This window comes from Garra rufa, chromosome 3 (genome assembly GCF_049309525.1).
Source record: "Garra rufa chromosome 3, GarRuf1.0, whole genome shotgun sequence".
NCBI classification, from domain to species: domain Eukaryota; kingdom Metazoa; phylum Chordata; class Actinopteri; order Cypriniformes; family Cyprinidae; genus Garra; species Garra rufa.
The window spans coordinates 36,226,672-36,253,884 of record NC_133363.1 but is presented as its reverse complement, the minus strand read 5'-3'; the positions used below and the strand labels follow the sequence as shown (position 1 = coordinate 36,253,884).

The 27,213-nt window shown below is 35.3% G+C and overlaps 1 protein-coding gene across 1 annotated transcript in view; it reads right to left on the bottom strand.

The window, feature by feature from the left end:
- The window catches only part of abcc12 (ATP-binding cassette, sub-family C (CFTR/MRP), member 12), a 28,550-nt gene extending 3,832 nt beyond the window's left edge, over positions 1-24,718 (bottom strand). Inside the window, exons 1-27 of the mRNA XM_073836056.1 lie at positions 24,373-24,718; positions 24,179-24,238; positions 23,885-24,030; positions 22,953-23,099; positions 21,272-21,419; positions 20,006-20,242; positions 19,666-19,839; positions 19,420-19,567; positions 17,579-17,727; positions 17,017-17,124; positions 16,470-16,676; positions 16,303-16,374; positions 16,091-16,215; positions 14,405-14,477; positions 13,681-13,884; positions 11,158-11,292; positions 10,882-10,978; positions 6,038-6,103; positions 5,844-5,933; positions 5,615-5,718; positions 5,301-5,486; positions 4,696-4,922; positions 4,460-4,597; positions 2,472-2,661; positions 2,292-2,381; positions 2,001-2,190; positions 1,399-1,558 (exon numbers count right to left, since the gene is read on the bottom strand). Coding sequence (XP_073692157.1) covers positions 1,399-1,558; positions 2,001-2,190; positions 2,292-2,381; positions 2,472-2,661; positions 4,460-4,597; positions 4,696-4,922; positions 5,301-5,486; positions 5,615-5,718; positions 5,844-5,933; positions 6,038-6,103; positions 10,882-10,978; positions 11,158-11,292; positions 13,681-13,884; positions 14,405-14,477; positions 16,091-16,215; positions 16,303-16,374; positions 16,470-16,676; positions 17,017-17,124; positions 17,579-17,727; positions 19,420-19,567; positions 19,666-19,839; positions 20,006-20,242; positions 21,272-21,419; positions 22,953-23,099; positions 23,885-24,030; positions 24,179-24,223 — 3,656 coding nt within the window. The 5' untranslated portion in view covers positions 24,224-24,238; positions 24,373-24,718. The remainder of the gene's footprint in view (positions 1-1,398; positions 1,559-2,000; positions 2,191-2,291; positions 2,382-2,471; positions 2,662-4,459; positions 4,598-4,695; positions 4,923-5,300; positions 5,487-5,614; positions 5,719-5,843; positions 5,934-6,037; positions 6,104-10,881; positions 10,979-11,157; positions 11,293-13,680; positions 13,885-14,404; positions 14,478-16,090; positions 16,216-16,302; positions 16,375-16,469; positions 16,677-17,016; positions 17,125-17,578; positions 17,728-19,419; positions 19,568-19,665; positions 19,840-20,005; positions 20,243-21,271; positions 21,420-22,952; positions 23,100-23,884; positions 24,031-24,178; positions 24,239-24,372) is intronic.
- Between the last annotated feature and the right edge of the window lie 2,495 nt (positions 24,719-27,213).

Below are 27,213 nucleotides of genomic sequence, written 5' to 3'. Positions count from 1 at the left end.
CCAGTCAAAATTTTATTCAATTTTGACCAGAAATGACACAGGCTTCTTCCAAAAGATAGTAAGACGATGTACAAGAGGCATCATTGTGGAAAAAATTATTACTCATCTTTATTCACATCATTGTGGAAAAAAAAAAAATTCTCAGCTTTTATTTACATTTGAATAAAAAGTGGCATGTCCAAAATTATTCATACCCTTTGCAAACTGTCACAGTCTATGGGAAAATACAAAGTTCTATACCACTCCAAATAGTCCAAGTTGTTCTAAAGCATCCTAATTACCCTGATTCATTGGGAACAGCTGTTTTAATCAACTCAACAGGTGAAAAACAGAAACTCTCTGCTGTTGGTTTGTGGACAGTCATGGCTAAGACAAAGGACCTGCGGCTGCGCATTGTGGCTGCTCACAAGTCAGGAACGGGCTATAAGACCATATCTAAATGTTTTGAAGTTCCAGTGAATGTTCCAAATGTGAATAAAGATGAGTAATAATTTTTTCCACAATGATGCCTCTTGTACATCGTCTTATTATTTTCTGGGAGAAGCCTGTGTAATTTCTAATAAAAAAAAAACTTGCTGGTTGAATAAAAGTAACTTTAAGTCAGAATTTGCCAGGGGTATGAATAATTTCGGGCTTGACTGTATATATTTACACCCAACATGTTATAATACACTCTCAGAATTAAAAGTATAAAAAAAGCACAAAATGTACAAAACAGTTGTGCTGCTTAATATTTTTTAGGAACCTGTGTTTTTTTTTTTCAGGATTCTTTGATGAATAAAACGTTAAAAAGAATATCATTTATTCAAAATAGAAATATTTTCTAACAATATACACTACCATTCAAGGTTTGGAGTAATTTTTTTCTTTTTTTTATTCTATGAAAGAAGTGAATACTTTTATTCAGCAAGGACGTGTAAAATTTATAAAAAGTGATAGTAAAGACTTTCTAGTAAAGGATTTCTATTTGAAATAAATGCTGTTCTTTTAAACTTTTTATTCATCAAAGAATCCTGAAAAAAGTTTCACAGGTTTCCCAAAAAATATTAAGCATAACTGTTTTCAACATTGATAATTCTAATAATAAATCAGCATATTAGAATGATTTCTGAAGGATGGTGTGACACTGAAGACTGAAGTAATGGGTGATGAAAATTCAGCTTTGCATCACAGAACTAAATTAAATTTTAAAGTATATTAACATAGAAAACTGTTATTTTAAATTGAAATATTTCAGAGTATTACTTTTTTCTGTATTTTTGATCGAATAAATGGAACTTTGATGAGCATAAGAGCCTTCTTCAAAAAACATAAAATCTTACTGATCCCAAACTTTTGAACAGTTCTAAGTATCAAAGATAATTGGCAATTTGGAAGAGTTGAAAGGTGAGAGGTCACCTGACAGTGCCGATGAAGAGTACAGGATCCTGTGGTATGACAGAGAGTTGGCTGCGAAGATCTCTCAACCCCAGCTTGCAGATGTCCATACCATCTATTAATATAGTGCCCTCAGCCGGCTCTGCCAAACGGAACAATGCCACACCAAGAGAGGACTTCCCTGAATCAGAAAGAGAGGGTCAACGAATGAAACCACGAGAAACAGAGACAGAAAGATCTGGCACAAACATCCACATTCATAGCACAAATGCCTTTACTGATTTCTGTCATTAATTACTCTCCCTCATGCTGTTCCAAACCCATAAGACCTTTGTTCATCTTCGGAACACAACTTAAGATATTTTTGATGAAATCTGAGAACTTTCTGACCCTGCATAGACAGCAACGCAACTGATATGTTCAAGGCCTAGAAGAGTAGGATGAACGAAGGTCTTATGGGTTTGGAATGACATGAGGGTGAGTAATTAATGACAGAATTTTCATTTTTGAGTGAACTATCCCTTTAACTTATGACAATAATACAAATATAATAAAAAAAAAGAAAATAAATCTTAAAAATGAAAACATAAATTTAGCTTTGAATAAAACACGTTCACTCTCACCAGAGCCAGTGCGTCCCACAATGCCGACTTTTTCCCCTGGCTTAAAATTTATGTGGAGATTATTGAGGACTATGGGTGTGTTGTCCCTGTATCTCATACTGTAGTTTCTAAAGGTAATGGCGCCATCCTGTGGCCAGCCGGTGGGAATATTTGCGTCCTTGACACTTCGTGGACCCTCTGATTCACAACTCTACAGCACAAAAGCAAGCAGGGATAACAAATCAAATCTATATTCTAAACTGAATAAAAATGCATGATATACTGTGGTAAATGTAATGTTTTAATGTTTACCGTAATATATTCCTGCAGTCTCTCTACACTAGTAAACTTCGCTTCCACCTCAGTGGACAATCTCACCACAAACTGGAGGATTCCAGTCAACTACAATAACAGAAATGCAAGAAATGTGTTTGAATTGACATAATATAAACTTTCATTTGTTAACCTACTGTTTAAGTCTGTGAGAGTTACCTGTATTGTGTAAGATAAGGCCAGGCCCTTCAGAGAAGGGTTTATGACGTCATTGGAGCTAAGCGCTACAAAAAGTGCCACTATCAGAGTAACAGTAGCTGACAGGAAGTCTAACCAAAATGACAGCCAGCGAGTCCCACAGTTAAACAGCATGAAGTGGTTTGTGTTGGCGTCACTCAGAAGCTTAAACCTGTCAATGGAAACAAACAAACAACGTGTGACTTTCAATTCATTGGTTTGATTTCTTTGTGAATTCAACATACAATTAGTTGAACTGAGCTATTAGTGGCGGCTTCTGTGTAAAGAGCGTTTACAACTGAGTTCTCTTTAAAAGCCATAGATCTTATGGCCTAAATTTTATTTTTAAATTATACAACAGTTTTAAGTAGCATTGGTATATTTGTAGCAATAGCCAAAAATACATTGTATGGGTCAAAACGATCGTTTTTTTTTTTTTCTTTTATTATAAAAATCATTAGGATATTAAATAAAGATCATGTTCCATTAAAATATTTTGTAAATTTCCTACCGTAAATATAGAAAAAAAAATTGATTAGAAATATGCATGGCTAAGAACTTCATTTAGACAAGTTAAAAGGCGTTAAATCAATATTTAGATTTTTTTGCACCCTCAGACACTAGATTTTTTGAATAGCTGTATCTCGGCGAAATATTGTCCAGTTTCCAGAATCACATTTCTTTTTCTCGAATCTGTTTGGGTGAATATGGTCCAGCAGCACTAGGTCTTTTTAGTGTCTGTTTCTGCAAGTTACATCATTACACCAGTAGGTGGCAACAAGTTGCTGTCTTTAAGTCACTTACTGAACTGATTTGATTTTTAAAAAGCTAATTTGGTTTTGGCTTCATTGGTGGAGCAGAGACAAAGTAACTGGCGATATTGTGTCTAAAATGTAAGTTACAATTCAATTTCAGCTTTAACATTAACGTACTGTATATTGTACTGTTGCATAAAAGCAATATCACACTTGTAATCATGTTGTTGGTCTAAATATTAACACTCAAGCTTGCCTGCTGTTGCTGTATAAGGTATGCTGAATATTGCAGAGTCATTCTGGGACATGATTAACAAGGGTCATAATGATTTGTCAAGTACCACAACACATTTCCCACCACTGTATGTCTTCCTAAAATTTGTTCTATTATAAATGATTATCTTAAAGGTTGTATCAGCGATTCTAGGCTGAAACATGAACTGTCACTTTTCTGTTGTGGACTTTCGCTCCGCCTCCCTCACATCCCTGCACCAGTACGAAAGTCCACAACACCAACCCCCTGACGGTGATTGGTTGGAACACTGTTTGTTTTTCTGTGGAATCGTTGGTAGCACCGATTGTTTTTTTTTTTTTTTGCATATCTCGGACCCTAGGCTGACCACAGAGACGCGTTTTTTTTACATACAATTTATGGGGCAGGCAGCGAGCGGATCGTGAAGAAAGGTCAGCTGAAAGTGACACTTTATGTTTCAGGCTTGAAATCGCTGATACAACCTTTAAAAGATTAGTTCACTCCTGAATGAAAATTTCCTGATAATTTACTCCCCATGTCATCCAAAGATGTTCATGTCTTTCTTTCTTCAAATGAAAAGAAATTAAGTTTTTTGAGGAAAACATTAAAGGATTTTTCTCCTATAGTGAACTTCAATGGGACTGAACAGGTTGAAGGTTTCAATGCAGCTTTAAAGGGCTCAATACACTCTATAGTGAAACGATCGGTCATCAAGCATTTGTGGTTAAAAAGTATACGTTTTTATATTTTTTAGAAAATAACTGTTGACTAAACGAAGTCCACTACATGGAGAAAAATCATGGAATGTTTTCCTCAAAAAACATAATTTCTTTTCGAATGAAGAAAGACATGAACATCTTGGAGGACATAGGGGTGAGTAAATTATCAGGAAAATTTCTTTCTGGAGTGAACTACTTTAATATATTTTCATAGATCCAAACATACTGATGGTACAATCTTACTGTTCAATGTACTGCTTTCTTTTGTCATAGGCATGGATGGTGCTGAGTCCCTGTATGGCAGAGGTGGTGAGAGAGATCCAGGGAGAACGACTCACGTTCTCCATCCTCTTCATTTGACGAATGCTTCTTTGGAAAACACTAGGGCAAGGAGAAAACAAGATGGTTTGTACATTTCATAGCATTAATAATTTGGTGGATTCTACTTCTGATGATAAGGTGTAATATTTATGTCTCACTATAGGATAATGGCAAAGATGACTGCGAGAACTGCCACGGCGATCAGGAGGTATGGGAACACTATGCAGATGGTTAGAATGGTGAAAGTGACGATCAGCACGAACTGCAAAAAGTTCTCCATGTTGAACGGTAAAGCTGTATCAACCTCATCTTGGTCTTTACTGAAGCGGTTCACCAGGCGGCCAGTTGGAGTTGTGTCAAAAAAACTCATTGGGCTGCCAAGAATCTGATGAAAAGTAGTCACATGGTGTCAAAATGCTGCAGTTCAACAAATAGTACAATCCTTGCATTCAATTACTAATCATACTATATATTTCATATTATACTTGATTAATCACATTATAATAATTAGTTCCTTTTAGATCAACCAATAATATATTGTTAATATATCAAAAGTCGTGAGCCAGGACTCATGCTTAGGACGCTCGAAGCACAACTGCGCTATATGTTGGTGTGCTGCCCACGATGTTATTGTCATTGACATAAAATGAATCATGGTTAATTAACCTACTATATTACTAATATTTTATTAATACAATCCCAGTTTCTTTAAAAAGAAGCAGCTTTGGCATTATTTACATCAGAAATAGTGGAAATATCTTACCCGTTTGAACATGGTGTCATGAAGTTTAGAAGAGGCACGCAGAGTTACTTTAGTGAAGGTGTAGCCCTTGGCAATAGACAGCAGCACCATAACAGCAATAATAATGCCATAAATCATTTGGTAGAATGGCAGGTCTGGATTCTCTGAGATATTACCGATGCTTGATGAATTAGAAAAGGAACTGTTCTACAAGAGCATAATGAGAGGAAACAGTTTCAAAAGTGATTTGATAGTAAGATGGTTTGTGTCAATGTGTGTGTGTGTGTGTGTGTGTGTGTGTGTGTGTGTGTGTGTGTGTGTATGTACATATTTACCCCTGATCCCTGCTCTAACCAGAAACTCAACCACCAACTGCTGAAAACAGTCGATCCCACGAGAAGAATGAAGAGAAGCATAACAAAAAACAGCAGTATATAGCCTACAAAGATATACAGACAGAGAGAAAGATATAATTGAGAAACAGTGTTATTGCACTTATAATGTACAAGGAGACAAGGTACAAGGTGGATAAAGAATTAAAAAAAAAAAAAAAAAGACAAAAACCTCCGGCAGCTTTGCAGTATTGGTGGTAAGTCCTCCACGTAACTGAACCTTCAGCTGACATTTCCTGTGTTACTAATTGATCCTTTTTCTCTGTAACACACATACATACCATTGTGTGAATCAGATTTAACCAGTATGCATATAATAGATATTTTACATTTGGTTATATATTATGAATGTGTTTATTTATCTACCTTTCGTTTCTGTGGAGTCTTTGGGTACTTCATCGGTTGCATTTTTCTCATCAGACATATCAAAAGCTATTAAGTGAAAAGAAATAAAGATTTTTTTTATGTCTGTTTTACCAAAAGAATTAAGGAGATGAATTGCTTATTGAAGGGATAGTTCACCCAAAATTGAAAATTCTATCATTAATTACACACTCCCATGTTGTTCTGAACCTGTAAGACCTTTGTTGATCTTCAGAACATAAGATTTTTTTTTCATGAAATCTGAGAGCTTTCTGACCCTGCATAGATAGCAAGGGACCTACCACAGTCAAGGCACAGAAATGTAGCAAGGACATCATTAAAATAGTCCATGTGACAGCAGTGGTTCAAGTGTAATTTTACGAAGCTATGAGAATGTTTTTTGTGTGCAAAGAAAGCAAACTACATTAACAAAGACTTTAGTCAACAATTCTTCTCCACATCACCCTAGGCACCATTATGGAAAGGTCCATGACACATGCGCTTTCCTCTGCTCGCAAACATGCCACCTATTTTTGTGTCTGTGCAAATTAAATATTCTCATAGCTTCGTAAAATTACGATTGAACCACTGATGTCACATGGACTATTATAACAATGTCCTTACTACGTTTCTGCGCCTTGACCGTAGTAGTTGTGTTGCTGTCTATGGAAGTGCCAGAAAGCTCTTGGATTTCATCAAAAATATCTTAATTTGTGTTCCAAAGATGAGCGAATGTCTTACAGGTTTGAAACAACATGAGGGTGAGTAATTAATGACATTAATTAATTAGTGAACAACTTAACAGAGGGAGGCTTAACAGAAACACCTCACATAGAGGGAGCCTAGCAACACTCGACCCAGTAAGACTACAATCTCTACTACATCAAGATGGCCGCCGGGTGCAGGTGTGGTTTGTTGGGCTCCACACTTGCTCCTTTGTTTAACCTTTTTTTACAATTATGTTTGATCTTATTTGGTATTTTTCAACAATTCCTCATCAACACTAAAGAAATCTTCGGCCAAGGATGGATTTTAAACGTTGGAAAGAGGGATAATGAGTCTTGTTGCATGTGGATGCTTTGTTTGTGGTTCCTGATAAGTCCATGTGGTTTTGCTATCAGTGCTACTGGATATGAAACACAGATTACATCTGCCAAACTCATGCCCATGGTTGATACACCAAGATTGAACTTCTTCACCCAAGGATACCACATTATTTACTCTATTTGCTGGCAAAGTAACCATCATCATCGTAAAGGAAAAGAAAGTCATCGGTATGTCAAGAGAAGTAAATGGTATAATGCAAAGGTTCTACTGATTCTTCTCTTGCTCAGCGGTGATATACAGATGAATCCAGGACCATCAACAAATCAACATATAACTGAACCAGTAAGTGGATCGATTGAGTGCAATTCAAACTGGAGAGTGAACTGTGGGGCAGAGATCAGTGGACCTTCAGGGCACAAACTGGGAGATGGGTGTTTGGCCAAACTACCTTTGGATATCTTGCAGGATGTATACATGTTTGAAACATCAGAGCCCTGTAGTAAACCTGTCCCTGATTCAGAGAACTGTGGTGAGTCTAAACAATCTCTTTTCCATAGACAAAATGATATGTTGTCTGGAGCAAAACAAACAGGCGAACTACAAGTACTTCATGAAAACTTAAAGACAAAAGGAGCCATCAACCATGCTGCACAGAAACAGAAACAGTTTAAATTATTTCAGACTGTGAATCACGCCAGAGTGATCTGGGATTCAAAACTCAAACCAAAGGGTATTTTAGGGGGGCACCTGAATATCCGAAGTATTATATCAAAGAGGGATCAAATTGAACACCTGCTTATGAACTCAAACCTGGACTTCTTAGCGTTAAGTGAAACTTGGTTGTCTACCAGTATACCATCATGCATGATTGATATTCCTGGCTATAGTTGTTATAGAAAGGATAGACCATTACGAAGAGGAGGGGGAGTCATGATTTATATTAAGGATACTTTTAAATGTTTTGAGGTACAACTAGATATTGCTGGATTAGAATGTTTGGCGTTAAATGTTATATTATCCCCAAAAATGAATTTTAATCTTGTGATCTTGTATAATCCACCTTCATATGATATGTCTTTTTATAATAATTTAGAGGAAATGTTGAAGTTTTTAAATGGGCGTATTGAAACTGTTATATTTGGAGATTTTAACATAAATTGGTCAGACAAACATAGTAAGCAAAAACTGAAATCAATTATGGCAAAACACAAATTTAACCAGTTAATAAAAGGACCAACAAGAATAACAAAAACAAGTAAAACTCTTATTGATTTGGTATTTACAAATAAACCTGAACGGGTAATAAAAACATATAATCTTTTGACAGGTTTGTCTGACCATAACATGATCCTGGTTGTTAGGAAATTAACAAAGAAACGTTTGCAGAATAATTTTCATCAAATTTCTAAACCAGGAAGAGTAGGTATTCCTAAGAGCAAAATGTTAGAATTTGAAAATGATATGAAAAACATAAATTGGGATGACGTATTACAAATTGGTGAATTGGATAAAAACAGTGAAACTGTGATGAGAACTATTGAAAAAACTATTCAAAAATACACACAACCGCTAAAATGTAGACAAAATGCATCTCTACCATGGTTAAATTCAGATATCTATCAATTAATGAAAAAGAGAGATATAGCTTTGAAAAAGTCATTGCTTACAAAAACACAGACAGATATTATACATTTTAAATCATTAAGAAATAAAGTAATTAGTGATATGAGGAAGGCAAAAACTGCATATTTTGAGCAATTGATTACAGAATCAGGAGGAAATAGCTCATCTCTTTGGAAGTGTATAAATAAACTTTCTAAAAGAGAGGGTATACAAAGAAAACCTTTAGTGGAGCTGAACATAAATGGTAGATTAAGTACTGATAGCACTGAAATTGCCAATGAATTTAATAGATATTTTACTCAGTCTGTGGAAGAGCTTGCTATGTGTTTTAAAACTATACAACTACCTCAAAATGTAATAAATGGCACACCCTCATCCTTTCATATTTCTGAGGTTGATGAAGATAAGATACTTCAAATTATTAATCAACTGAATAACTCAAGGGCTAAGGATATATTCGGAATGGATACTGCATTTGTAAAAACATATAGTGCTTGTTTGCTAAAGCCCTTGGTAAATCTGATAAATTTATCAATTAGAGAAAATAAATTCCCTTCAAATTGGAAAACTAGTATTGTAACTCCAATTTTCAAAGCAGGATCAGCTGATGAGGTTCAGAATTATAGACCAATTTCTATTCTTCCTGCAATTTCTAAAATTCTGGAAAAGTTGGTAGCTGAACAACTTATCAATTATTTAGAAAAACATGATTTACTTTATTCTAAACAGTTTGGTTTTAGGCCTAAGTATTCAACAGAAATGGCAAACTGCTATCTCACAGAATTTATTAAGGAATCTTTAGATAAAGGTAATGTAGTAGGTGCAGTGTTTTTAGATCTCAAAAAGGCATTTGATACGGTGAATCATGAAATTCTCCTACACAAATTATGTTTATTCAACTTTTCCCAGCAGGCAATGAATTGGTTTAGATCATATTTAGAATCCCGAGATCAGTGTGTTAAAATTAATAATTCAAGATCAGCTTTACGAAATAATAAGATGGGCCTCCCTCAAGGGTCAATTTTGGGACCATTGTTGTTTTCTTTATATGTTAATGATTTTCCAAACTGTTGTAAGCAAACAAAGTGTCAGTTATATGCAGATGACACAGTCATTTATGTATCTGCAAAGACTCCAAGTTTAGCTGCAGAAATATTAACAAATGCAATGATTGGTGTGTCACAGTGGTTACAGAACAGTTGTTTGACCCTGAATTGTACAAAAACTGTCTCAATGTGTTTTTCAATTAGAAAGAAGGAAATGAGTGGTTTTATAATTAAGATCAATCAAAAGGAAATTGAAACAGTTAATAATTTTACATATTTAGGTGTTATTTTAGATTCTCATTTGAAATTTGATATGCATGTTAAGAAGCTGTGTAGAACAATCAGAACAAATCTGAATTGTTTTTACTTGATTAGACCATATATCTCTTTGAAAGCAGCCAAGTTATACATGCATGCAATGATTTTTTCACACTTATCTTACTGTGTGACTGTCTGGAGTCAGGTTTCTCAACTGACTATTAAACCTGTTAGATCCTTATATAAACAAACACTAAAAGTTTTGGATAAGAAACCAACCAGATGGCATCACTGTAACATTTTACAAAAATATAGTTTGCTTAGTTTTGAAAATTTTATAAATTCATCTCTTATTAAAATGTTTTTTAAATGTTTAAATGATCTTGCGCCAAAAGTTATATGCAAATTATTATCAAAACAGAGTAGTAAGGGGATCATTACAAGAGGTACAACTACACAGAACTGTATAGCACCACAGAGAAAAACTAAATTTGCACAATCTACATTTACAGTTCAAGGTACATTGTTATGGAACAGTTTGCCAGCTGAATTGAAAATGCAAACACAGTTGAATATTTTTCAAACAAAACTGAAAAAGTGGTTCAAACAAAAGCAGATATGTGAACACTGATGGTTGTACAGAGTCTCAGCTGTTTATTCCATTTTATTTTATTTGGTTTTGTATTATATGTATATTTTATCCAGGTTAAGCCTAACCAGGGACTGGGGCTGCAAATTAGCCTTTGGCTAGAAGCCTATATGTAGAGCATCGGCTGCATGAAATTGTAGCAATGTTATACTGCATTGTCCCTGTTAAATAAACTAATAAAATAAAATAAATCCATTTAATGGATGACGTATCTAACCACTAACCTGGGTTTTCAATTCCGTTGACTTTGGGCTCATCTGGATTGGTCTGTTTGGACTCAATGTGTTCGGTATGTGTTTTAGAATCAGCCACTGTATTTTCCTATATGATCCAAAAATGAAAAATCAGTGACACACAAATCAATCTGTTTTTCTGTTTGTTTTTGATTAGTATTGGAAACTGGTACAGTACGCGTCACCAAAGTAGAATAAGTACTACGGTATTTTAATTGCCTAATTCATTTCTAAAAGCAATTGAGAAGAGTCAGTGAGAGTGGTTACATTGCTTTGTTCCAGCTGTAGGTTGTTGATGAGGTGAGCGTAGCGGCTTTTAGCTTTCATTAAATCACTGTGAGTCCCTGCCTCCTTTATCTCCCCATTATCCAACAGCAACACCTGATCACAAAACTCCAAATACTGCAAACACAACAGAGAGGAGCAGCTGAGGACATTGGTTGAGATGAGCAGACAAAAAAATCTGGGGATAACTAGTTAAAAGTTGATTTTAAAAACATTGTGTAGAGTTACACATTTAAGGCAAAGGTATGCTGTGTGACATAAGTAAGGTTAAGGTTTAAGCTTTCTCTAATGGTAAATTCAGTAAATGTGTTCCCGCCATTATATAATCGGTGAGGCAGGCATAGATGACCCTTTTCCAACCTGAGGAGGTTATACATTATATACTGTATGTTACGACAACACAAATTAATCATTACTGTTTGGTTCATGAGACTGTCAACGTAAGGTTTATGTGCATTTCCATGCATGTTTTCTATTGTATCTTCCTCTGGGACACCGGTTATATATTAACTGCACGTATGCACAACTACAACCCCTTAATCAATGAAACATCTGTTGACAAAAAGCAACTTCAAGCAATCATTCTAGAGTTTATTTATCTTAAGTCACTTTAGAGCAGGTTTCTGTGTACACAAGAGCAATAATTAAGTATAATTGAATATTTTAGATCAAAATCAGACATGAAAACTGACCTAATGTTTGTATTACTTTAATAAATCTTTATTTTTAGTGTTTTTGCTTTTATTATTAGGTAATATAAAGATTTTTAAGATTGTATTGATGTCCATGCCTTTTTTACAAACCCTGTTTGAAATTCCCTGATATTTTTATGTCAGAAGCTACTGGGAATCACAGATCTACAGTCATGGCCAATAGTTTTGAGAATGACACAAATATTAGTTTTCCCAAAGTTTGCTGCTAAACTGCTTTTAGATCTTTGTTTCAGTTGTTTCTGTGATGTACTGAAATATAATTACAAGCACCTCATACGTTTCAAAGGCTTTTATCGACAATTACATGACATTTATGCAAAGAGTCAGTATTTGCAGTGTTGGCCCTTCTTTTTCAGGACCTCTGCAATTCGACTGGGCATGCTCTCAATCAACTTCTGGGCCAAATCCTGACTGATAGCAACCCATTCTTTCATAATCACTTCTTGGAGTTTGTCAGAATTAGTGGGTTTTTGTTTGTCCACCCGCCTCTTGAGGATTGACCACAAGTTCTCAATGGGATTAAGATCTGGGGAGTTTCCAGGCCATGGACCCAAAATTTCAACGTTTTGGTCCCTGAGCCACTTAGTTATCACTTTTGCCTTATGGCACGGTGCTCCATCGTGCTGGAAAATGCATTGTTCTTCACCAAACTGTTGTTGAATTGTTGGAAGAAGTTGCTGTTGGAGGGTTTTTTGGTACCATTCTTTATTCATGGCTGTGTTTTTGGGCAAAATTGTGAGTGAGCCCACTCCCTTGGATGAGAAGCAACCCCACACATGAATGGTCTCAGGATGCTTTACTGTTGGCACGACACAGGACTGATGGTAGCGCTCACCTTTTCTTCTCCGGACAAGCCTTTTTCCAGATGCCCCAAACAATCGGAAAGAGGCTTCATCTGAGAATATGACTTTGCCCCAGTCCTCAGCAGTCCATTCGCCATACTTTTTGCAGAAGATCAATCTGTCCCTGATGTTTTTTTTTTGGAGAGAAGTGGCTTCTTTGCTGCCCTCCTTGACACCAGGCCATCTTCCAAAAGTATTGGCCTCACTGTGTGTGCAGATGCGCTCACACCTGCCTGCTGCCATTCCTGAGCAACTCTGCACTGGTGGCACTCCGATCCCGCAGCTGAATCCTCTTTAGGAGACCATCCTGGCGCTTGCTGGACTTTCTTGGACGCCCTGAAGCCTTCTTAACAAGAATTGAACCTCTTTCCTTGAAGTTATTGATGATCCTATAAATTGTTGATTTAGGTGCAATCTTAGTAGCCACAATATCCTTGCCTGCGAAGCCATTTTTCTTTGCAGGTCACCATGGTTAACAATGGAAGAACAATGATTTCAAGCATCACCCTCCTTTTAACATGTCAAGTCTGCCATTCTAACCCAATCAGCCTGACATAATGATCTCCAGCCTTGTGCTCGTCAACATTCTCACCTGAGTTAACAAGACGATTACTGAAATGATCTCAGCAGGTCCTTTAATGACAGCAATGAAATGCAGTGGAAAGTTTTTTTCGGGATTAAGTTCATTTTCATGGCAAAGAAGGACTATGTAATTCATCTGTTCACTCTTCATAACATTCTGGAGTATATGCAAATTGCTATTATAAAAACTTAAGCAGCAACTTTTCCAATTTCCAATATTTATGTAATTCTCAAAACTTTTGGCCACGACTGTACATGTTATCTGATAGGAGCAAATATTGACTCCACTAACAGCTCCAATCTTTCAAACAGATAAAACAGCAAACCAAATGAACAGGACATAATGGAATAATGTTAGAATGAATTACCTGCAGCTGATGAGTGACCAGAATGACTGATTTGCCCTTCAGCTCTTTCTTGATGCATTCTTCAAATATGTGCTTCCCAACATGGGCATCAACAGCAGACAGAGGATCATCCAAAAGCAAGATGTCTCTGTTAGAATATACTGCCCTGGCCAAACTGACCCTCTGCTTCTGACCACCAGACAGATTAATACCTCGCTCTCCAATCTAGACACACACATAAGTAATATTATCATCCTCATATGTGACCCTGGACCACAAAACCAGTAGCACAGGAACATTCGTAGCAATAGCCAACAATACATCGTATGGGTCAAAATGATAATTTTTTCTTTCATGCCAAAAATCATTAGGATATTAAGTAAAAATCACGTTCTATGAATATATTTTGTAAATTTCCTACAATAAATATATAAAAAATTTTGATTAGTAATATGCATTGCTAGAATTCATTTGGACAACTTTAAAGGTGATTTTCTCAATATTTCAATTTTTTTGCACCCTCAGATTCCATTTTCAAATAGTTGTTTCTCGGCCAAATATTGTCCTCCAGATGATGTATAAATCTCAATTTCAATAAATTGACCCTTATGACTGGTTTTGTGGTCCAGGGTCACATATGCTATAAGTCTGTACTCTTTAGTATTATGTTACTGGTTCAATTTTTTTTTTTAAAGTATTAGTATCTGATCAGAGTACTTCATGTTGGCAGAATCTGGTAACATACCTCTGTCTGGTCTCCGTATGGAAGTATTGCCAGATCAGGTTTCAGAGAGCAGGCATGAATAACCCTGGCATATCTAGAACACAGAAAACACGTACCATATTTTTTAGAATCCAGCAATTCGGTACAAAGGATCAACGTTCGACAACAATTTACCTTGATAATAAAGCAGTTGTGACTGTGACCAGAACCAGAAATTTACCCCATCCAATAAAAGTCATTACAAGCAATAAAAACACCATAAAACAGTTCACTGTCTTCTCGGCAGTCACTAGAACATGATCTGGTATATTACATGTGTTAGAAAGGTGAGGGTCAGCTTCCTAGAATGATTTATTACTTCAGGATGAATGGGTTAGTGGTGTCTAAACTGTCTTTGTCTGAGCTTTGCTCGATAAATGTAGCTGTTCAGGCTTGCCATAGTAAAATAATTTCAGAATTGTCATTAACCAAGAGAAAGCTGCTTAAAAGTGATTCTGTGTGAGCTGTGCTACATGCTACATACCTTTTTTTGTCTGCAACATTTTACTAAATTTCAATAATGTGACTGCACTTAAAACTGTGGAATGCCTTTATTCCTATATCAGCTAAAGATGTTGTTACATATATGCTGATTATGTGAGATTTGGTCATATTTAAATCCATATACCCTACCAGTCAAAAGTTTTTTTTTGTTGTTTTTATAAAAGTCTCTTCTGCTCACCAAGCCTGCATTTATTTGATCTAAAATACAGCAGAAGCAGTAATATTTCAAAATATTTTTACTATTTAAAATAACTGCTTTCTATTTGAATATATTTTAAAATTTAATTTATTCCTGTGAACAAAGTTCAATTTTCAGCATCATTACTCCAGTCTTCAGTGTCACATGATTCTTCAGAAATCATTCTAATATGCTGCTTCTGTTCAAGGAATATTTATTATTATTATCAATATTTAAAACGGTTGCATTTTTTCAGGATTCTTTGATGAATAGAAAGATTAAAAGATCAGTATTTATCTGAACACTTTTGTAACATTATACAATATATCATCAAAGAAATTCAAAAATAATTCTACTCAGCTTTTTTTAACATAACTATTTTTTTAACATAACAAAACAATAAAAATGTTTTTTGAGAAGCTAATCAGAATATTATAATTATTTCTAAAGGCTCATGTGACTGGAGTAATGGTGCTAAAAATTTAGCTTTGAAATCGCATGAATAAAATATATTAAAAAAAGAAAGCAGTTATTTTAAATTGTAAAAACCAAAATTTCCAAAATTTGACTGTATTTGTCAACTTTTAACTGGTAGTGTATCTGCATGGTTTCCCTTTTACTTTTGTATGTAGGTCAGGCTGTAGAGCTTTTATCAGGGTTTATTGTAGCTAAAAAACATGATAAAATAATTTCATTGCTTTATAACAAGTTTAGTCAAGTGTTGTTTACCACTCTAAATCTTCCAATGCTCTACATTAATTAGATGTTGTCATGATAGACTTGGTGTTGCCATTTGGTCTCCATTTAAATGTCACACTAACTTCAAATTAGCTTTGTGGTTTAGTAAAGTACTGGCAACCGCACTGCATGTTTTTGACTAAATTTTACTCAACAGAAGTGAACTCTACTGACAAAAATAAGCAAATATGTAACTGTTGACCAAAGTCTTTGACCTATTTAGTCTTTGATGTTCTGTATAAATTCACCTGGTTTGGTCGAATGGTTCTCCCATGAGGATATTGTCCCTTACAGTCCCATGGAATATCCAGGCTTGCTGGGAAACATATGCTAATGTTCCATTAGCTGATACAGATCCACTCACAAGATGCATCTAAAGGAATAAATGATTACACCTTCAGTCACACCTCATCACATATGTGAAACTGTTTGTTTGGACGCAAAAAAGGAGGCACCACACCTGCTCGAGAATACTTGATATCAGAGATGTTTTTCCACTTCCAACATTGCCACACACCCCAAGCAGGCTTCCCTAAAAATGAAAAGAGAGATTCAGTAGTCTCTGCTGTAGTGCTAGAACGCATTCTGAATGTGTATCAACTATTTGAATCCCATGTTATATCACACCTTTGAAAGAGTGAAGCTGATGTTTCTGAGTGAAGGTTTGACATCTGACTGGTGTGTGGTTTTTTCAGAGGGATCCTGAGGATTCTCAGTGGCATTCATGGCATCTGGCAGGCTCCAGGAGAATGAGGCCTTTTCCATGACTAGTGCTAAGTTCATATTCTTATCCTGCGTTAAATAGCTTTTGGGGTTCTGTATCAACATAAGCTTCTGTAGAGATGCAAGCATTACATGTTTTGTTATCTGCATTGTACTGCTGAGTAAAATCAGGTTCATTCAGTGTAAAAGATATGCTTGGCACGTGTCAGAGTATCAAACAACAGCATGTGAATAATACTCTAAAATTATGTTTCCTACACACTTATCTTTATGAGTAACTTGTAAGAAAAATATTTACATCTTCCTCAATTGCTGTTGAACTAATGGCAGATTAGAGCAGATAATAGGGCCAAAGGTATAAAATCATGAAAAAGGAAATTACCTTTTTAACAATGATTTACATATAAATGAGCGATGATCTTAAACTGAGAGAAACGTGAAAGAGTCCGACCTTGAGTCTTGTGAGAGCCACTTTTCCCTCAGCCACCGCTTTAACAGAGAATGGTAACAAGCCCAGAGACATCCTCATGCAGTTAAATACAGCAATGATAGTGTAGGCCTGTGGAGAAACAATGAGATGATTAAAGCCAAATCATCAGTATAAAAGTCAGTCGGTAAGACTATATAATGTTTTTGAAAGAAGACGGCACTTATTTGATCAAAAATATAACAGTAAAAAGAAATTTGAACTGCAATATTTATTAAAATGTAATTTATTCCTGTCATGGGAAAGCTGAATTTCTTGTCACATGATCCTTCAGAATAATAATAATATGGTGATTTGAATAACAGCTGTACTGCTTAATATTTTTGTGAAAACTATGATAGATATTTTTCAGAACTCTTTGATGAATATACAGTTCCAAGAACAGGATTCATTTAAAACAGAATAAAACTAAAACAAGTACCATTTTTTTTCTGACCCTTTGACCACAAACTTTTTGATTGGTAGTGCACATTTTTTTAATTTAGAAAGAATATAAGCATATTTTTGTTTTTTTGTTTTTACTCACAGTAGAAGGTAGAAGAGGCCGTTTCAGTGTAGTGTGGACAATGAAGGTGAGGATGGTTGCCAGTGTGGGAGCTATCGTTGTAAAGGAAGCATTCAAACTCTGAATATATCCAGCTTTTTGTAAAAGCGACTTCTCATTTTTCCTGATATCTAGGTTTGAAAAATATATGGTAAGAGAAAATCTTGCATTTCATACGGTCATGCGTAAATACACTTCCAGTCAAAAGTTTTTGAACAGTAAGATTTGTAATGTTTTTTAAAGGAACACTCCACTTTTTTTGGAAATAGGCTCATTCTCCAACTCCCCCCTGAGTTAATAAGTTGAGTTTTACCGCTTTGAAATCTATTCAGCTGTTTTCCTGTTCTGGAGATATCACTTTTAGCATAGCTTAGCATAGATCATTGAATCCTATTAGACCAATAGCATCACCTTCAAAATGACCAACAAGTTTCGATATTTGTCCTATTTAAAACTTGACTCTTCTGTAGTTATATCATATATTAATACCGGTGGAAAATGTAAAGATTCGATTTTCTAGGCCGATAAGATTAGGAACTACACTTCCATTCCAGCGTAATAGTCAAGGAAGTTTGCTGCTGTAATATGGCTGAAGCAGGTGCAGTAATATCACGCAGCACATGTGCAAATGCCAACCTAGCTGGGAACTAATTTCAGGCGCTGCGTGATATTACTCCGCCTGCTGCGTCCATATTGCGGCAGCAAACTTCCTTGACTATTATGCCGGAATGGGAATGTAGTTCCTAATCTTATCGGCCTAGAAAATCACAGCTTTACATTTTCCGCCGGTATTAGTACACGATATAACTAGAGAAGAGTCAAATTTTAAATAGGACAAATATCGAAACTCGTTGGTCATTTTTGAATGTGATGCTATTGGTCTAATAGGATTCAATGATCTATGCTAAGCTATGCTAAAAGCGATATCGCCAGAACAGGAGAACGGCTGAATGGATTTCAAAACGGTAAAACTCAACTTATTAACTCGGGGGGAGTTGGAGAATGAGCCTATTTCCAAAAAAAGTGGAGTGTTCCTTTAAAGAAGTCTCTTCTGCTCACCAAGCCTGCATTTATTTGATTTAAAGCAGAGTAAAAAACAGTAAAATTTGGAAATATTTTCACTATTTAAAATAACTGCTTTCTTTTTGAATATATTTTAAAAAGTAATTTATTACTGTTTTCAAAGCTGAATTTTAACATCATTACTCCATTCACACGATCCTTCAGAAATCATTCTAATATTCTGATTTACTGCTCAAAAACAATAATTATGTTGAAACAGCTGAGTAGACTTTTTCAGGTTTCTTTGATGAATAGAAAGCTCAGAAGAACAGAATTTATCTGAAATAGAATTTTTTTGTTACATTATAAATGTCTTTATCATTACTTATTATTAATTTAAAGCATCCTTGCTAAATAAAAGTATTTATTTTAAAGTAAAAATGATACTGACTCCAAGCTTTTGAATTGTATAGTGTATAATCTTTCAAAAGCTTTTTATTTCAGATAAATGCTGAACAGCTAAATGCTGCAATCAGCATATTAGAATGATTTCTGAAGGATCATGTGACACTGAAGACTGGAGTAATGATGCTGAAAATCTAGCTTTGAATAAATTACATTTTAAAATATATTCAAATAGAAAGCAGTTATTTTAAATAGTAAAAACAGTTCACAATATTACTGCTTTTGCTGTATTTTGGCTCAAATAAATGCAGGCGTGGTGAGCGGAAGAGAATTCAAAAAACAAAAATCTTACTGTTCAAAAACATTTGACTGGTAGGGTAAAATAAAATGAATGGATAGACAGATGGATGGACAACCTGCGACTGTTTTCTCAAAGGACTCCTCCCACGCATACATCTTAATGAGTTTGATGCAGGTCAGAACCTCATTCATAATGCGAACACGTTTGTCTGTCACTGATACAGCCCGCCTTCTATACGAACCGATCAATTTGGCAATTGAGAACTACACACAGACACACAGGGAATATCAACAAAACATTACTGAGATGAGTAAATATCAAATGCAGATCTCAAAACACATTACAGAAGAGACCAGCGCACCTGTATTGGTAGGAAGATCAAGTAGACCATAATTCCAATAAGTGCTGTGTATCCCAGAATGACACAGGAATATATGATACATATGATCAGCAGGAATGGAACACACAGTAGAAATGTACCAAACATGGCTGCCTCAAACATCCGATAGCCATCACTCGTCAATATATTTATTGTCTATGGCAGAGACAAACAAAGCATGAACACAACAAGCTCTATTTATATTGTATATCATTTAAGTAATTCAAAAGTAATTGGTAAATAAGAGTAAATAAACACAAATAAATCCTCTAAATAGATTTAGTGGCAATATTCACTGCTGAATCTACAATCATTAGCTTACCTCTCCTATACTAATGCTGGTTAGACTCCTGAGAGAGATGATTTTGTTGAAAGCGAGCATTGAGAAAGCTCCCTTCACTCTCACAGCAGTGCGCAAGTTTACAGCCCACAGGCACGATGCAAAAAATGCCTTGCTAAATTCAGTCAAGAACAGGGCCACACATACACCGACCCCATGCAACAGTGTAGATGACTCGGGCTGCTCAACGTAGCGCAGAACTTCGTTTACTAAAATAGACTAGAAAACAGAAGATAAAAAACAAACAAACATAGTTTATAAGTAATCATGCACTAGATCAAGGGTTATCAAGCTGAACTCTTCAATTCTACTTCATAGATAATTTGGCTTTAGTACAGTGACAATATACAGTGGTGGTGGCCAAAAAGATTAGAAAACTAGTGGTTTTTCGATGTAGTGTGTCAGTAGGAAATATCAGTTTACTTTTCCAAACATTAATTTCTTCCATTAATTGTAATAATCCAGTGAGATTTTTTGTTTGCACAAGTACATCTGATCTCATCATCATCCAGTCTGTCTTGAATGACAAAAACAGAAAAAACTCAGAAAAAACTGGACTAAATCCAGAAGAACTGTGGCAATGTCTTCAAGATGCTTCAAGAAACCTACCTACAAAGCTAAAGTACTGTTAAAAGTTTTAGCCACTTGTGTAAAAATGTTGTAAAATGAGGATGCTGTCTTGTGCCTTGTTTTTCAGGCTTTGCAGGTAGGATCCTTAAAGCATCTTGGAGAGGTTGCCACAGTTCTTCTGGATTTAGTCTGTTTCAGTTTGTTCTGTTTCTTCATGTCATTCCAGACAGACTGGATGATAATGAGATCACTGTGTGGAGCACTGGTTGTTGTCAGGCTCCTTGTGCAAACAAAAATCTCACTGGATTATTACAACTAATGGCAAACTGTATGTTTGGAAATGTAAACTGATATTTCCTACTGACACACTACAGCAAAAGATAGAAATAACTACCTTAAAACCATTTTAGCTAGTGAAAATACTAGTGTTCTAATAATTTTGGCCACCGCTGTACATTATTTAAATTAAGAAACAACATTACAATAGCATGGTTAATTTTTCCTCACAAAATATAAATGGTATTTATACATAAAAATATACAGTTGTTTCTATATTTTTGTGGGTCCCTCAAAAGAGGAGCATCTTTAATATAAAAAATAGAGCACTATAAGGAACATGAAAGTAGTATGTTTAATTCATTTTTCAACTGAATGATGCTGCTAAGCCATTTTACATACCGGTCCAACAAATGCTCCAAAAGCAAATAGGACAGAGATGAGAAATGCCACTATAAATCTTGTCTTATGGAAACGCATGACCACTGCAGGAAGAGATGCCTTCTCTAGGCCCACACGAGCAACTTCCTCATCCCACAGTCTTTGGAACCTGAGCAAAACAGAAGTCACAACCTTTTCTATATTTCTTGAACATGGATATAAGACAAGTCAACCTGGATACAGTCAAGCCCGCAGTTATTCATACCCCTGGCAAATTCTGACTTAACGGTACTTTTATTCAACCAGCAAGTTTTTTGACTGGAAATGATACAGGCTTCTCCCAAAAAATAATAAGACAACATACAAGAGGCATCATTTGTGGAAAAAAATATTACATTTGAACAAAAAATGGCATGTCCAAAATTATTCATACCCTTTGCAAACTGTCACAGTCTATGGGAAAATCCAAAGTTCTATACCACTCCAAATAGTCCAAGCTGTTCTAAAGCATCCTAATTACCCTGATTCATTGGGTTTAGCCAGTGAACCAGGGAACCTAATCACAGTAAACGGCACCATGAAAAGGAGCAATACATCAAAATTCTCAACAACAACATCAGGCAGTCTGCAGTCCAATTGAGAATCTATGGATGGAGCTAAAGATCAGGGTGATGCCAAGGAGACCCTCCAACCTGAAAGAGTTGGAGCTCGACGCTAAAGGTGAATGCGCAAAAATACCAGTGGAGACACACAAAAAGCTGGTCAGCAAGTATAGAAAGCATTTGATTGCTGTAATAGCCATTGAAGGCTTTTCTATTGATTATTGAGAAGGGTATGAATCATTTTGAACATGCCACTTTTTGTTCAAATGTAAATAAAAGATGAGTAATAATTTTTTCCACAATGATGCCTCTTATTATCTTGTGGTAGACGTCTGTGTCATTTCTAATCAAAAAAAAAAACTTGCTGGTTGAATAAAAGTAACTTTAAAGGAACCGTATGTAGGATTGTGGCCAAAACTGGTACTGCAATCACTTTCAAAATACTGTAGAACGGTGTATCACCTCCCCCTCCCCCTGACTCGAGGTTGCCAGCTAAACTGCAGGATCCATTTTCAGCCGTCTCCATCTTTCAAAGGCATCTCCTATACAAATCCTTGTTTTATTTTGGACTTTGTCACGACGTATTTTGGATTCATAACGAGGTTTTAGGTTTTAGGTTTCCTAGCGTTATACATGTTTTATCCGACACGTTCGTAGCTGCAGCTGTAACTAGAGCAGAGCTGGCAACCTGGATGACGAAACTCTACTGACTTCGTGATTGGTAGACAGCTGGAGGGTGGAGCCTCAGACCAAAACACAAAATGACAACAATAACATCAGTTGTGTGCTGCAACTTTCACTTTTAAATGACAATATCCTGGCTGGACCAATGTTGTCAGTGATATAAGTATTTGAAATGAACATGTTTTCTTAATGTCTAGCGACATGTCAGGGCCATTTTATGATTAACTGAAATAAATTTCTTATATACAGTTCCTTTAATAATTTCGGGCTTGACTGTATATGACAAAAACATCAGACATTGGCTTGTGGTTTCATGTTTGTGTACGCTGTACTCATTTTGTGCTTAGATTTTGCTAACTAAGTTAAGGTTTGGATAGAAACCTTATGAAGAATTTTCAAATTGTTGCCATTTGTACCTCTCTCCATTTGTGTGGGCTCCATCATGAGGTGAGATATAAAGTGAGTCCTCATCTAACTGATTCCTAAAGAGCTTCCACATCATGGGTGACATCCATGCAAATGATGTGAAGGAGAAGAAACCAGCATCATCGATTGGGTGTGAGCTGTGAAAATTAGAAAGTGTGCCTTTAAGATTACATTATGATTTTATCACATACAGTCCAACCAAAATGTATTCAGACACCTTCCACATTCTCACACTATCACACTTTTACACTATAGTTTAGAAAATGGTAATAAAATATGACAAGAACTCAGAACAAACTCTGTGTCAGAACGAATATACCTTGATAATGTCAGATAGCTTTGATAGAAAGGTATGTAATGGATTACAATCAACCAAAAACTGTTAGTATGACAATATTTACACAACTATCAATACAAATTTGCTTAATTTTGGTCAGTCTATGGTGCAAACAGGTCACATTAGCAATTAAAGAAAAAACACTTAGGCAAAACATGGTCAGGTCAAAGTGTCTGAATATTTTTTTCCAAATTCTTTATCACTTTTAATGGTAGTCCACTGTATGAAGTATGTTTGGGTATACAATGTCACAGTTTACTTTATTTTGCTATCCTTGTTTACATAAATGAACTAGAGTGCCCTGCACCCATTAGTAAAAAAAATATATATAAAAAATTATATCTGGTGTCTGAATAATTTTTAGTTTGACTGTATTTGAAGATTCAGAAATGATATATGAAAGACAGACTTGTGGATTAAAAACAGAAAAACTTGGGTATTTCATTCATTAGCTATGATGAAAATGTATGTTCCTTTAGTTTTTGTTTTAGCTGATCTCTTGATGAAATTGACAGATTACTTCCATTGTTGATATAAAAAAGTAATATCCTTATAATATGTTCAGAAAGCTGGTGAATATCTTACTTTGAGCTAAAACGGAATGGGAGAAGGGTTTTCAAGCTTTGCCGGTACTTGTATTTCTTAGGAGGAGGTTCAGGTTCCCTGTATTCTAGAACCGGAGGACCTTCAGGAAAAGAACTCATGGCTGAAACACTATCTCTTCTCTGTTTCTAAACAATAAGAGAGAAAAAGAAAAGACATGGAAATCATAAAATAAGGGGACTTTGAGTCAATAAAAAATGACAGTCAAAAATATCTCATTAGAAGACAAATGTTTTAAAAGAAAAAAGTAATATATACAGTCAGCATTTCACTTACAAGAGAAACTGCTTCAACATTCTGTTTCTTTGTGGAGTTCCTCATTTTTGTAAGTGGTTTCTGTAGGTTATTAAATCAAGAACTTTACATCAACATAAGGAAAAATGAAATATGTTTCAAATAAACAAATGAATAATAACAGTACCCTTCACATCAAAAACTGTAATACTGAGATATAAATTGTAGTGACTTACCCACTAGCTGCTGTCTTTGTCTGTGTAGTGGTCAATGCAGTTGTCAGGCTAACCACAAATGCCTTAATAACTCTAAAGCAACGTGCTTTAAACTCCTGACTCTGAGTTACATCACTATTTTACCAGGCTCAAAGGTTAACATGAGCAGAGGTCTTGACACTCCTCCTCTGTCTCTGTCTCTCACCACCTGTCGGATGCTACAAATCTTTTTTTTTCAGCCTGTAAAATAATCCAAATTCAGTTTATAACATCTCTGATGAAACTGATTCTGGGTGATATGGCAAAAAAACAACAAGTAGGTTATGTTACTGTTTATGAGTGTCGGTCACCACAATTAAGGTTAAAATGAGTTACAATTTCTACAAATGTGAAGTTTAATATCTAATTAGCAGACTCTACAGCTTTTCTCTCAGCAAAAGAAAGGACATCAATTTAATAAAAGAAACCCCAGTCATAATTTACAGTGCAACATAATTATACAGCATCTTTACAACTTAAGACCTTTAAAGCTTTTTATCATTCAAAATGTGAGGTCTGTCCTGTTTGTCTATATATTAACCATCATAACTTCTTAGTAGGTGATGGTGCACCTGACCTCAATACTGCTTTAAAAGCCTTCTGACCTATGAACTCCTGTTTCTGATGAGTCCGTTTTGTTGACATGACACTTAGCAAAGTTTACTATCTAACCTGCCCATGCCCTGCGTCATTAAGTTTAATTTATGATAAACACGGTCTAAATTAAAAAAAATGACATCATTTTATCATTTCTTATTATCTTATCATTGGCTTATTCACAAGTTCAAAAGTTCTTAATTATTGTATAGTTGTTTAATAGTACTAACTATTCAATATCTTCTAAACTGTGTAGCAAATAGAAAAATAAAACCAAATTCGCCATTCGTCATTAGCTAGTGTGCATATCTTGGTATAGGCCTACCAAAAACCGCCAAAATTTAACGTTACTTCTGTAGATGAGTAGCAAAACATTTAACATCAAATTGTTTTGGTAGTACGTATATTTTATAGTATATACCAATGATTTCATAATTTATTTACATTTTAAATGACATACTATGTTTTAATTAAACAGTTTTTATTACATTACAAAAACAAAACTCTGTTGCGCATTGCTGTTATCACCTTTTTTCTTACGATTCGCCAACAAATCCTCCTGCGCAGTGCGCATGCGTTCTCGACATCATGTCATTTGTGCAGCAGTTGAAAAGCGTTCAGAGTGCTCTTACGTATTTAATTCAGTCGTTTTTAATAATTCCGCCTCAGCTGGAAAATCAAATGATACAGCTCCTTTTGCGAACAAGCTCAAAAAGATGAACGGAAAAGTACCAATTCAAAATAACAATTCATCCACGCAGATATCTAATGGCATCTATAAGAACCGTAGACTAATGGAAAATTATAATTAAAAACCTACAAGTGAAAATTGGGTTGCATCTGTGTCCAAATGGAGAATAGCTTCAACTTGGCAGTACATAAATGAACAGAAAAAGAGTTGTGGCTACAGACATCAAAGCACGTCCGAAATAATGCAAAAATTGTGTAACATCCTGTCTCCTTGGCATCCTGTCTAAAATGTCTTTATCTGATCTTTTTTTGAAAGCAGAACCCTTCGCTCCATCAATGCAGTAAGTGATTTTATAATTGTCCCAAGAAATAGACTAAGCATGGTATAGCCAAAAAACGTATATTTGCTTAGTTATGACCAAAACTCACTGTCATAAAGCATTAGACGTGAATTCATGGTGCTGTTGAAGATTTTAGAAATCAGTTTCCTTAGGAGATAGCTTCCTGTGTGTGTAAATACATATGTATGGACATTTATGTTGTTCATATAAAGCAAAATATCATTCTTATATACTCTGAAATTCTAAAAACAGTTATTTAACATGCTCATTATCAAATATTAGCAATATAATCATATCATGTTGATATAAAATTCCTTTTTTTTACTTGCCATTCTCTTGCATACAAGTCAAGAGCAGATCCTATTTCAAGAAAATTAAACAGAATATGGAAATACCTTGCGTGACTTAAAACTTCTCATTTTTCTGTGCAAAGGACGCAGGAAAAGGGAATTTCCTCCTGTCGTTTTGTGACTAACTCGTGATACAGCATGTTTGTCCCCCAATTCAAGCAACAAGTGCACAGGATGCACAAGCCTTGGAGTTTGCTCAGTGAAGCGTGTTTTTACACAACAACAGCTCTGTGTCTACTGACCAAACCAAACTCTCACTCACTCTCTCTGCTGTTCAGTTGTACTAGAACAGAACGTGAATGATAGTCAGCATTAAGAAAAAACTGTCTTTGAACTATGAGTTCTATGTTCATGAACCGTCTCCCACCCCTTTTCACTCCATATACATTGATTTGTGCTTGTATGTGTTACAGACATACATTATCATACGTTATTCCAAAGAAAACTAAACAGCTGAAAAAGCAAAAATGATTAGATGAATTAGGATGACATTGCCAAAATAATTAAAACTGCTGGATGATATGTGACCCTGGACCACAAAACCAGTCATAAGTGTAAATTTGTCGAAATTGAGATTCTTACGTCATCTGAAAGATGAGTAAATAAGCTATCCATTGATGTATTGTTTGTTAAAATAGGACAATGTTTGTTTGAGATACAACTATTTGAAAACCTGGAATCTGAGGGTGCAAAAAAATCTAAATGTTGAGAAAATCGCCTTTAAAGTTGTCCAAATGAAGTTCTTAGCAATGCATATTACTAATCAAAAATCAAGTTTTTATATATTTATGGTAGAAAATTTACAAAATATCTTCATGGAACATGATCTTTACTTAATATGCTAA